General features: G+C 36.7%; 1 protein-coding gene across 1 annotated transcript in view; it reads left to right on the top strand.

Annotated features, from left to right (window-relative positions):
- Nucleotides 1-14,197, top strand: part of LOC129240368 (dynein axonemal heavy chain 3-like) — a 321,108-nt gene that overhangs the window by 217,395 nt on the left and 89,516 nt on the right. The window contains exons 44-45 of the mRNA XM_054876125.1: nt 7,443-7,568; nt 10,251-10,411. Coding sequence (XP_054732100.1) covers nt 7,443-7,568; nt 10,251-10,411 — 287 coding nt within the window. The remainder of the gene's footprint in view (nt 1-7,442; nt 7,569-10,250; nt 10,412-14,197) is intronic.

Raw genomic sequence — 14,197 nt, 5'->3', positions numbered from 1 at the left:
GCTCTGATCTGGTATTGGTATGAACCAAAATGGTATCTGATTGCCCTCGACCAGCCAGTTTCACCTAACCTAACCCAACCTCTGTTCATCATTTTTCTGCTGCAAGTAGGCTTTAATGTACATCTATCCAGTGCGTCAAAGGTGCACTGATCAAAAAGAGAAAAGTCTTCACAAGATTATGTACTTATGTATATATGCGTTCAATATAAACATTAGTACATAGAATCGCATAACTATAAATATACCTAAATAATAAAAATAAATTTAAAAAAAAATATCGTCTCATATTTCTTTTGAAATTAGGGAGAAGCTGAATTTTTGTTTAAAAAAATTAATCAGCTAAACATCAACGATATTTGGTTCCAACAAGTCGCCACAACTTGCCATACAGTGCGCTTAACTACTGATTTATTGCAATATTCGTGCCAGATTTATGGGAAAAGGTTTTGATCAAATTGGACTGATCAAATGAACCATGTAACTTAAAGCTGCGGCGGACCTATGCCGGATATCAATTCAAAAAATAAATGCCAAGAAATTTTTCTACCAGATTAGATATAATAAAAAAATGCATTCGAACAATATTTATGTCATTTTAATTTCTCAAGCTCTTAACCAAACACCCTTCTTTCAAAAGTATTCTCTCCCAAATATGCTCAGGAAACAACGGCATGCATAATAATGTTGCATACTAATGTACAATATATGTCTGTATGTACATGCAGCTGGACGGACATGCACTCAATTATGGTCAGTGTTATGCAGATAATTTCTGAATTTAGAATGCGCACGCAAGCAAGTAAATGAATTGCTTTTGGCAAATATTAATCATTGTTCATCAATTGAATTATTGTGGAATATTAGAATTATAGTTTAGTTTTAATTTGTAGTAAGTGGCTGTTAGGCTGAATTCAGTCTATACGTGGCGCACAGAATTATTTTGCATAGTCTCTTGTATGTACAAATTTAAATGCCTGATGTAGTTTTGAAGAAGAGGAATTTATTGTGCATGTTGAAAGTACCAAAGGATAAAGAATTGAAAAGAGCTGAAAAACAAATTCTTTTATATCTTCATAATGAACGAAAATCTGTGAAATATATTTGTAGTATGTCAAAGCCGATATCGCCAAGCGATAGAAATCATAATAAAACGGCGCAAAGCATGCGATAATTTATAAAATATAGCATGTGATGGTCGAACAGAGTTGCTGAAAGTCAATAACATCGTCGAATGTTAGAAGAAAATCAGTAAAACCCCCAATATAGCACCCGCAAAGACTAACGGCAAACTGAAGACAACACATCACACCCAAGTATCCGCTAAGACAGTGCAAACAGTACAACAGGAACAATAATTTTCACGCTCGCGTTTAACGGTAAATCCGCCTATTTCAAAAATAAATATAGAAACGACTCTTATTCGCCAACACCTAAATATAAAACAAAGAAGTTTTGAAAACCGTAGCCTGTAGTGACGAACGCGAGTATAATATTTTTGTTCCGGTTGGTCGTCGTATGGTAGAGCGGAAGTCACATGAAGAGCTGCAAATCAAAAATCTCCAATTCACTATTAAGCACGACGGAGGTTCTCTCATAGCTTGGGCTTGCATGTCAGCTCAGGGAGTCAAAAAACTAGTTTTTGCAGGTGACACAATGCATAAGCATCTTTATTTGTCCATTCTCAAGGGAAAATTACATACCAGGGAAGAAAAAGTGGGTATGCCAAGAAAGGAGGTTTTATTTAAAAACGATAAAAATCCCAAACATACAGCATACAAACATAAAATGTGGATACTTTTCAACACAAAACATTCACTGACACTTTATTAAAGGTCAGGCATAAGTCCTATAGAAAATCATTCGTCCCATCTCGAGCTTAAAATACGGGAATACAAAAAGTGACCTTAGGTCTGTTTTGCCCATCCAAATTTTGTCGTTGCTAGAATTTATGCCAGGACGAAATATTAAATAGTTTGTTCTTATGTATAAATATTTATGCACCACTATTAGTCAGAAGCAAATAACTTTACTTTTGTGAGTAGTGAATTCTAATTTTTGATGCATTGGTAAGTTTATATTATATTACAAACTAGCGTACCCTCGCCCACTTTGCTAGGCGATAAATTCAATGATTTGCTGAAAGAGAATAAAATTAATACGTAACAAAGCAAATTCTTTGATACAATTTCATTCGAACTTTATTGTAACACTTTTTGGTAAACAACGTTTTTGGTTTTTCCGTCTTTCGCGTAAATGAATAATGACGATGGTTTGCCTACTCGTGAGCAAGCTGCATACAATTGTCCATGAGAAAAAATTGGGTTACCTAAATTAATGCCGCACATTTGTAGAGACTGCCCTTGCGCCTATTAATTGTCATAGCGAAGGCAAGGTGAATAGGGAACTGCAAACGTTTTAAATCGAATGGTAAATCCGTTGGAATCAGTGGAATTCTGGGTATCAAAACGTCTTCTCCTTCTTTGTACTTCCCTTTCAAAGTCTGGTACCGTTGCAAAGTCGTGGCACATTAATGTTGCGCAGCATAATAATCGGTGCTCCAATTTTTAATCGTAAATTATGAAGTGGTAGGCCTGGCAAATCGAGTGAGTTTAAGAATTTAGTTGGATAATTTACGACATCATCTTGATCAGTAATAGTGTCCATTGACTTACTTATATGCAACTATGTCACCCGGTATTTGATCCAAAATGGCTGCATTTATATTATTGACGTTCTTATTTTTCCGAGCTAAAATTGCTCTTTCGCTGAGCCAATCATGGTTTTTGTAATGTTGAACTATGTTTGGAAATACACTCTGTATCAATGCCTCTTTAGACTGTGCAAAAGTGCAGAAATTGTTAGGCAATGTAATCATTCCTGTTGGATCGACAGACATTTGGCCATTTCCCATTTTCAGTAATTGGTGTGAAAATTCAGCTGCTGATGGATCGTTCTGTAGTTGAACACGTACGTTTGTAGTAAGTGTAAGCGTGTTTACATGTCTCTATAAATACGATGATTTTAAGCATGCATTGATTTCATCTGCAGCCGTAGATTTTGGGATCACAGGTAATGTTTGCCTGAAATCTCCAGCCAATAAAATCACGGCACCTTCAAAGACTGTTTGGCTTCCTCGTAGATCTTTCAAAGTTCTATCAAGTGCCAATGGTTTCTTGTGTGCCATTGTACACTCGTCCCATACGATGAGCTTACATACTTTAAGAACTTTTGCCATTCCAGATGTTTTCGAAATATTACATGTTGGTGTTTCATTTACCTGCATATTCAAAGGCAACTTTAATGCAGAATGTGCTGTGCGACCACCTTCCAGTAATGTAGCCGCAATTCCGGAAGAAGCGAGTGCCAATGCAACGTTATTATTTTATCGAATTGTTGCTAATATCAATGAAATCAAAAAGGTCTTTCGTGTTCCCCCCGAAGCATCCAAGAAAAACAATCCACCAGTTCCATGGCTAACATTATTCATGATTGTATCATAAACATGTTGCTGTTGTTGTGTTTAGTTCATTAATAGTTCGGTAAATAAATCCACGATTTTTTTTAAATCTGCCATTCCGAAAATGTAATGTTATTTTTTTTCAATTCGTATCAATCCGAGAACAATGTATTCTATTGTAATCTTATCGATGTGAATACTCAAAGAAAACTGTCAACACAAAAGGCCTATAGATTTATCAGGTCTACTTGAAACTGCAAAAACAAAAAAATTTTTTCTGCCACATCACATGGGGAAAAGTATAAAGTGGTGTGCTCTGGTGTGCGGTATTCGTAAACAAACCGTTTGAACATTTCCTTTGTTCTTACAAAATGTATATCTCGTTTGCCGTAAACCCAAAAACAACTTCTGTCAAATTCTCTGAGAGCCGAATAACTGTTTCTTGTCTGGCAAACCTTGGTAAATCTACTATCCTTGGTCAACACACTTGTTGCTCTTACAAATGAACTGCACACAAAACACAAATCAGTAGTTCGGCGTTCGTGTGTTCGTGTGTTCGTGTGCGTCCTCTGTGTTTATGTTTACTCTCCGCCGAAAAAAAATTGCAACTTAGCAACACGACACAAATCGTTTCACAATAACGAAAAATTCGTATATTTATTCAAAAAAAGTTGTACACATAAAACGAATGTTAATTCGAAACTTAGTCTATGAATCGAGCAAGTGGATCCCTATAATATGAAAAAAGAACGAATAAAATTGGCCTCGTATCGGTCCAAAAAAATGCGTACAAACGAACATCATTTCATTTTTATATATGTATATAGATCGAGTCATTTCATTTCATTTCATTTCATTTCATTTATTGCCCAAAATCATTTTAACATAGGAGTTTACAAAGTTATGATAAAATTAGATTATTTAGCATTATCCTAACATACATTTGTATTTATCTAGGAGTTTAAAACTTATTTTTCTTTTGATATATACAATAGGTTATGATTATTATTTTGTATGTCTTTGGCATAATTTTAAAACTTATTTATGTTCTCCCAAAAAGGGCTTAAAAAGGAGATAACGTAAAATAAACTTCTATAATTTATTTGGCTATAAATCGATCAATGTTATGAAACTTACTGAAAATCGGAAATGGCCAAATGTCTGTCGATCCAACGGGAATAATTACGATATTACATTGATACAGAGTGTATTTCCAAACATAGTTCAACACTACAAAAACCATGATTGGCTCAGCGAAAGAGCAATTTTAGCTGGGAAAAATAAGGACGTAAATGATATAAATGTAGCTATTTTGGATCAAATACCGGGTGACATAGTTGCATATAAGTTAGTCAATGGCCACTATTTACTGATCAAGATGATGTCGTAAATTATCCAACTAAATTCTTAAACTCACTCGATTTGTCAGGCCTACTACCTCATAATTTACGATTAAAAATTGGAGCACCGATTATTATGCTGCGCAACATTAATGTGCCACGACTTTGCAACGGTACCAGACTCGCTGTGAAGAAGCTAATGGGTAACGTTATCGAAGCAACAATTTTGAAAGGGAAGTACAAAGGAGAAGACGTTTTGATACCCAGAATTCCACTGATTCCAACGGATTTACCATTCGATTTCAAACGTTTGCAGTTCCCATTCGCCTTGCCTTCGCTATGACAATTAATAATTTTTTCTCATGGACAATTGTATGTAGCTTGCTCACGAGTAGGCAAACCATCGTCATTATTCATTTACGCGAAAACGTTGTCTACCAAAAAGTGTTATGAATGAAATATCTTCTTTGTTAATAGTTGAAAATGAAATGTTTTGAAAAACTATAACATTTTTTTGTAATATATTTTTGTACACATAAAATGAATGTCGATTCGAAACTTACTATAATCTAAGAATCGAGCAAGTTTTGTTTTGTACAATATTTTGATTTTTTCTTCTTTTTTATATGAAGAAAATATTTAAAAGAATTTTTTTTGCTAAAAACCTTCCCCTAGGGGATCCCTATAATATGAAAAAAGAACGAATAAAATTGGCCTCGTATCGGCCCAAAAAAATGCGTACAAACGAACATCATTTCATTTTTATATATATAGATAAGCGGCCGCCCCAGCCGAATGAGTTGGTGCGTGACTACCATTCAGAATTCAGAGAGAGCGTACGTTCAAATCTCGGTGAAATATCAAAATGAAGAACAAGTTTTTTCTAATAGGTCCCTCATTTGTGGAACAAGATCAAGGAGGAGGAGGAGCTCGGCCAAACACGTAAAAAGGGTATACGTGCCAATAAGTTTATATGAATTACAACATTTATGTTTAAGTTTTGTCGAATTATTTATGTAGTATTAAACTTTAATTTCAATAACTTCTGAAATAATTTTTAAATAAATTATATCAAAAAATAAAAATAAATTAAATATTTACTCCTCCTTAATCAAAAAGTTCCCGAAATATATTCAGAAAATTCAAAATACAAGTTTATTCCTCAAAAGTGATATTATCGCTTTCAGAGTACTTCCCATCTACTCCAACGCGCTTATGCCAGTTTTTGATTCAGCTCTTAAAACATTTCTGGAATTCTATTTTCGGTATAGGCCTCGGAGCCGTCGTCTTCGATTTTTTCCATTACATGCTTTCTGCTAGTAGTTTTTTGACCTGATCAAGCAGAAAAAAATCGCAGGTATAAGGTGAATTCGATGGCTGTTGGATAGTATTCGCTTCGTTTTGGTTCAAAACTTTTTGCCACTTTGTGACGATGTGTTATAATGGTGCAAAATCCACGAGTTGCTTTCCAACAAATTCTTTCTCTTTGGCCGTGAGTATCGCTTTCTTTTTTAACTGAAAAGGATGAGGTTTTTTGGTCTGTGCACATTTAAAGCTGTCCACTCACTCGCCTAATTTCTGGATTGCGTGTCGTACTCATAAACCCACGTATCGTCTCCAGTAATGATGCGTTTGATGAAGGTTGGCAGCAAATGGCGCAAGCCCAAGTCATTAACTACAATGTTTTGAAAGGATCCATGGGCAATGTTCAAATTATTGCCTAGAATACTTACATTGGTAAATTTAATCCATACCACTAGCGACTAAGGGTCTCTTTAGGGAGCACATAGGAAACTATATTATGATGCTCATCAATTTTGCTAATCCCAGACAAAAGTGAATCGGATAACGTTACGGACCTTGAAACAGGGTCAGTGGCTATCTTCACTAGCACCTCAATACTGCATAATAGTCTTCTGCACAGCCAATCACTATATACTCTGACAGTCAAACTGCAATAAAACCTCTGCATTGCCAAAATCTTCATACAAAGTAGCAGTCGAGTGTAAAGTTATTTTACATGATCTGGCTAAGTGGCCCACCACACACGATGGATCACGGCGCCCACTTGTAAGATAACTAGACAGGCATGGCATAGAATGAATGAACACAAAACTGGATTCCTCAGCAACCCAAATTGGTTTCCCACTAGTAAAATATGTACCTACATAGTTGGTGGATGGTCCATTATGGATAGATCCTCTGCAAATTTGGTGTATTGCTCTGTTTTCTCATATTCTTTTTACTTAGTTCCGCTCTTTTTTTGTGTGTCTTGTTTTATAGTAATTTTAAATGGATTTTTATGCAACGTGTTGATTTTTAGTATGAATGCAAAGGTTACAATAATAAAAATAAAATAATACATTTTTGACCTATATTTCATGAAAACATTCTTCGGTAAATGTGCTTGGTTAAATTTTACCCATCGTCAGTAATAATGCTCTGTTGCCGAAGGGTTAAATCGGGTCAACGGGCAGCAATTAATGTGTTCTGAAGCCACGTATAAGTATCCATTAGAAGATATGGCTCACTAAAGACATCACCTGGAACCATTCAACACTTTTTACTTCTCCTAATGTAGACTTGTATATTTCTTCCACATATCTCTTTCTTCCTCTTTATATACTGGCATCCATATTTTGCAGGCTATTGACGAGGGTTTCATTGAAGACATCAATGGCATACTTAACACTGGCGATTTGCCCAATCTCTATCAGCTGGAAGATAAGGCGGCAATTATGGAGAATATGTTGAGCGTAGCAAAGCAATTGGTGAGTAAGAAATGAATGATTGATTGGCAAAATCATATTAATTAATATATGGGAGTGGTGGTAGGGGGATAATGTATATATATGAAAAGAAGCCAGGTCGATGAGCAGTGCAATTATTCTTAACCAAATACTGTTTTGCTATTCTTTTTGTTTTTTTTTTTCTTTATTTATATTCCTTGATAAATTATGCAAAGCTGACGTTCTCAGATGAAAATAAAAATCGATTTAAGACAATAATGCGTATTACATCGCTCCTAGTCGGAACATAGGTCGAAAACAAATGTTTTCACACGATTTGTGTCCGCCTCTATGAGTCTGATTTGGGTTCAGGTGGCGGGGGAAGGACTCTCGTGGGAGATTGTGCGCCTCCAAATTTGTCGTGGGTGGCTTCCTCTGTATCGACTTCCTTGCGGTTTCCATTGAAACGCCATTTGGACAACATTATCACCTTCTCTGCGGAGAGTTTGTGAAAACGATTTTCCATTTTGTCCATTTTCGTCTTTTTATTTCGGACATGTGGAGAGGAGGATGAGATGGCGGACCACTTTCTGTGCGTCTGCCCGGCCTTCGCTCGAATCAGGCTTGAGGTCTTTGGTACTGATGTGTTAAGAAGCGACCATCTTGGCTCCTTGGCACTACAAGATCTACTCAGATTTCTTCGGAGGTCGGGTAGATTTAAAGAAAATTAAAAAGGGAACCCGAAAGCAGTACAATGGGGCTTAATGGTATCCTGTACTTGTTAGTGTGTCTCGACGAAAAAAAAATTTTAAGAGGAAATGCGTTTGTTGTTTGTATCCTCATAAGCTTAGTTTTTGTTTATTTTAAAACCGAATGCGCGTGCAATTTTAGTTAGCGAAGTTTTGCAGTGGCGTCAGCTAATGTGTGAGTCATAAAGCAGATGTCGCCGGCGTAATCTAGGTCACTAAGTTTCTGGTTTAGCCTCCACTGTAGTTCTTCTGGATTTTTTGCATTGGCTTAGGTCACCCTTATTTGGAATGGCATGATTACGCCCTCTTTCCAGTCGCTAGGGATGGTGACGTCTGTATGACGAGATGTACCGCACAGGCAATAATGTTGGCCCCACACTTGAACAGTTCGGCTAGTACTTGCTACTACTTGCCTCTGAGACTTTCTCGAGAGGCAACAGATCTGTAGATACTTATACTCCAGTTAGGGTTTCTTCTATGCGCGTTGTGTTCAGGTGCCATCAACTTATCGGGGACGGTGTCGCCCTTGAAAAACATTTAATCAAAGGCTAATATTAAACGAATACCATGCATGACCCCGTTGCACAAATATGTTCCTTTTCACTTTTTTCCATTAGATGTGTCAAAAATCGGGGCAATATGGCGACGATTGGGTGCAGTTAAAACGAGTGATATAGGTGACAATATAATCGCAACTTTTCCAAATCAATCGATCTGGTAGCATTGATCACTATAAACTGACTCTTCCTCTTAAAAATATGGGCCTATCAAGACATCCACACCATACTGGAACATTTTGGTCATAACAATAATAGCGCTTGGCCTTCAATTAATTGAGTATTTAAGGTGGCATAAAAGAAACATTGTTTTCGCTATTTATGTAACGAATTTTCTCTTTGTTGACTTCCATTGTTAACACCCTGTAACCCACCACCGAATGGAACAAACAATCAATACTTTGCGAGATATCGATCACTGAAGCCATCTAACGAGAAAATAATGGATATTAGAATTTCTTGTACTCGAATTGAGTCGGATTATTAAATTTTTTCTTTTATTACTATTTTTTTAACCGAAGGGTCTTTAGTGTTTGCAATATTTTTGGTAACCAGAAGTTGTTGACGTGAGTTATTATTACTCCTACCACAGAGTCTTTAATCGCATCATTTGGGAGTTATTACAATAATAAGCTACGACTCGATTTGAGTTCGAAATAAATGCAATAACAACAAAAACAGTAAATATAAATTCAGCAATTGCATTGAGAACAACAATAATTGCTTATACAAACTGTACAATAACAAATTGTTGCTACACATACTGCAACATGTTTGCTATATTTCCGGTAACACATTCATTTCCGTCTTCCTGCCCTATTGCCACTCCCATGTCGGTCATTTGCGGACCATCGAATGACAAATGTCGGTTACTTGCTTGGCCGGTACAATTCAACTTCCTTTAACCTGCTTTATAATTCTGTTGACTTCATCCTGAATTTCTGTCTACGACTGCTGCCGCTACTGCCGCTACTACCACTGCCGTTGCCATTGCCATGGCTGTTGTCACTTCACACTACTGTGGGAATTCCATTTGCACATCTTCCGTCCTGAATGCATTGCATGCCTGCCACTCAACTTGCCCCGCTGGAATGGTGCGCTGCTCTTCTGCTCCACATCGTTGAGCGACTCACAATCAATTCATATTTCAACTGCATTATTGAATGATGCATCTTCCTACTTGCGAACTTGGCTAACGCTCTGCAACTGCCACTGACGTCGATGCTGCTGATAATTTCCTGCAAATAAAATACATGCAACTACACACAACGGAACCACAAATATTTACACACATACACACACGCATGCATCCATATATATATATATTATATATATTTTACTACAACTCCAACAAAAATTGATTCGCCTCCTGCGCTTTGGGCAATTTTTGACACAAATGCGGGTTGACTGACGCACAGGCGAGACACATTGATAATTCCCCCGCAGAGATGTATGCATACTTCATCGAAAGAATACGTGAGCAATTACATATAGCATTGGCATTTTCACCGATTGGTGACTCCTTCAAGGAGCGTTTAAGAATGTATCCATCATTGATAAACTGCTGCACGATTGATTGGTGAGTATTAACAATTTAAACAAAACTGTATTTACGCAAGTGCATATACGAGTATGTTTATATAAGTACATATGTACACATAAGAACGCATAAGTAGTACCAAAATTCTTGTTTCGATCGATTGTGCAGTCAAGAAATATTTATAACGCACATCACGCTTCCACACTTATATATAATATGTAAGTATATCAATACTAATGGTAAGGACCCGGTTTTTAGAAAACGTTTTTAACACAACTTTCAACTAAAACTATTTCGCTCTCAGGTAGTGTATTTGCATTATAATTGTCCGGGCTTTTGGTAAGTTAGTTTTCTAAAATTTTAAGCAGAATTTTCCTAATTTACATATCTATTTTCAGGTCACCGCCGTATCGGTACACATAGGTTTGCGTATGGTTACCATTACGTTAGGACCCGAATTCAAAACCCACTGTTTTTTTCTAATAGCGGCTGCCCAATCTGGAAACAATGGCAAACATCTGAGTGTATTTCTGTCGTTAATAAAAAACGGCGGCTTAAAACTTCTGGTTTCTTCATTTGTGGAATAATATCAGGACGCACGCCACAAGTTTGAGAAAGGTTTCACGCGAACACCCATCAGAGGATTAGGCACGAACAATTTGTATTAATTTAATTATAAATAATGATCAGGTTGCTAAACCCTAAGTCCATCGAAAATTAGGTACATATATAAATGCTAAAAGGTAATTCCGATTCTTAGAGCTAAGGTGATCCAAAATTCTTTGATGATCTACAATATAGCAGAAATACACTCGGAGGCTTGTCATTGCCTGTCGAGGGGCGACTGCTATTAGAAAAAACTTTTTATTCATTTTGGTGTTATGTATTCGGTTTGGCTACGGCGGCCGCCAATAGCAATTAAAGTATCATAATTCTTCATCCAACAAATTTATAGTTCGATTTTTTCAAAATTAAGGTTTCAAGTTTTTCTAAGTTCATACGATGAAAGATTAAATTCATTCTACTCGGGTTTTCTTATGCCTTGAAGCTCACTTCAGTCATAATCATTCAATAATCGTCACCCTCATTGTCAAGCTCTGTATCCAAATTAAAATAACTAATGGTGTCGCAATGAACTCTTTCGGCATAACTGTATCTCAGTCTTCAGATTTAGATAAAGGCAGCAGAGCCTAAAATAATCAAATGGCACCGGCTTTTAATGATATACCATTGGTGCGTGACTACCATTCGGGAGTGTCGATGTTCGAATCTCCGTGCATGAAAAAGCAAAACGAAAAAAAATCTGTTTCTAATAGCGTTCGACCCACGGCAGGCAATGGCAAACCTGCGAATGTATTTCTGCTTTGAAAGAGCTACTCATAAAAAAAAACCATTTGCCGTTCAGACTCGGCTTAAAACTTTAAGTCCCTCCATTTGTGAAACAATATCAAAACGCACGCCACAAATGTTAGGAGGAGCTCGGTCAAACGCCTGACAGAAGTGTACGCGCCAATTATTTATTTTATTTTAGTATGTATGTGTGTACGTATAACATACTCGTTCACATGCATAATAAGTGCAGAATTTCAATCCCCTACTAGGCGACACAATTTTATTGAGCAAACAACAACAGTTTCGTGTCATTGCAAATATTTAATCGATGGTTTCACTTTATTTCGAAATTAACGATTTCTCACCTATCCTAAAAATTGTTGTTGAATTCAACTACCACGCATTTGGGTAATTGAATGCCACTAATATTGACATTTTGGCTGATTAGCCGTACAACGCGGCAGTTTGGTCATTAGCTGCCATAGCTTTGGAATACCACTACACATTAATCATATTAAGACTCTTCAGAAAAATCACTAGTACCAACTAGTGCCATTTATGCACTTTTTCATGTAATCATGTGATGAATTTTACACCGCGATGTTGACCACTGGAAACTAGTACGTTACTAAATTGTATACGGGATCGAATTAGTATGATTAATAGAAACAAGAGCAATGCATATGAGATATTTATTAATTTAAAAAAAAATAGATAATTGTCTGGTAGTCAATAAAATTTAATTTTACTCTTAATATTAAAAAGATTTGCTAAAAATAAAATTATTGAAGAATACTATGTTTTATTTAATTTTTTTCCTACCTTTTTTATCACTTTTACTGAATGAGTGAAAGCACCGACAAGCTTTCGATATTGGTGTAATTTAAGTATTTGGGCTGGTGGTAATTGTCTTATAATTGCTGTTATTTTGTTAAAAAATGGTGACATTTATCTTTTTCCCACAGCAGATTGCAAAAATTCGATAAACAACGCGACGCTTGTTTGACGAAGTATAGTACGCAACTATGGTGAAAAGGAAAATTGTGAGGGGAACTTCAGTTGCCCTGTCTCGGGGGACTCGGCACCCGAATCCTGCACGATAATATGCATTTTACACACTCGTCCAATCAGTCGTTGTTCAGGTGGCAATGAAGTGTCATTGGTTGACTTTTTTCGTATACCAGTAACACAATCTTATATTTTTTTGTAAACTAACCGCTTCGTTACCCCAGTTACGTCAGCCTATCAGCTGATTCTGTCAAACTCCCTGGGAGCCGAATAACGATCTCTTATTGGCCACAGCTTCGCAATTATTTTCAACATGAGTGGCTGCTACTGTGAAGCCTTTTCTTTCAAAGGCAGTGCCGCACGTTTTTATAATTAGCTATTTGCTCATATTCTTGCTGAAAGATTCTTGAATGAAAGATTGTAAGAAAATATATGAACCAGTACGACTTGAAGGCGGTACTTACCGCTTTCGGTACAGCGACGAGTTAGACACATTTTTCAGGGATGCAAATGTAATAGGGTACATGAAAGCGCAAAAGATTCAATGGTACGGTCTCATTTTACGAATGAGCAACGATAGAGCTATAAAAACTATCTTCGAAACAACTCCACAAGGGTACAGAAGAAGAGAACGGCCGAGAAAACGATGTATAGATGTCATTGAAGACGACTTTGGGCATATCTGATAACAAACGAAACGCTGATAGCCGAGTGACGTGGCGGCGAGTTGTAATAGAAGCAATGTTTCATCCCGAACTGTGATGCTATGATAATGTTCTTGCTGAACTCTGTGAAATATGTAGTAGGGAAATAAATACTCTAATTGTAAACGGACAAGTTACGGGTCCCCCTCCTTAACAATGCTCATTACGCATTATCTGTCAGAAGGTTTTTCTCCCTGTTTCCTAAGATACAATTTGTATTAAAAGAAACAAGTTTTAATTGCATTTGACCTGCGAAGGCCGACACGATGCTTCTTTGCCTTCTGAAGTAACTTGCAGAAACATACCTGCATCATTACTTGGAGCAATTGAAAATTCGCATGGAGCGTTGTAGGTATGGCGGACGAGTGTATAGTAAAAACAATAATGCGCAGATTTCTATGAAATCAAAATAAATAATTTTACAGGGCCATTCTCATTACGTGTTAGCCACTGGTATTGAAATCTACAAATATAGGGTATAGTACTGATATATCGGTTTGAGGAATGTTTCCAACCACAATCAGTGAGATTATGGAAGGAGCTCTGGTATTACTGAGCAACTGGGCCTGAAACTGAACTGATGCTATTCCAAGATAAACTAAGATACCAAACTGTAATCCCCCAAAACTGAACGGCGTTAGTCTTACACTAACCCAACAGGCAAAATACCTAGGTGTTATCTCCTACATGGTGTATTCTCCTACAGGGACCCTCACTGCTCAAAAACAGATAAGACTACACAGTCTAACTTCAAGAAAGACTTCACGGTACGTTTTCCACC

This window comes from Anastrepha obliqua, chromosome 3 (genome assembly GCF_027943255.1).
Source record: "Anastrepha obliqua isolate idAnaObli1 chromosome 3, idAnaObli1_1.0, whole genome shotgun sequence".
NCBI lineage: Eukaryota > Metazoa > Arthropoda > Insecta > Diptera > Tephritidae > Anastrepha > Anastrepha obliqua.
This window is presented reverse-complemented; position numbering and strand designations above follow the sequence as displayed.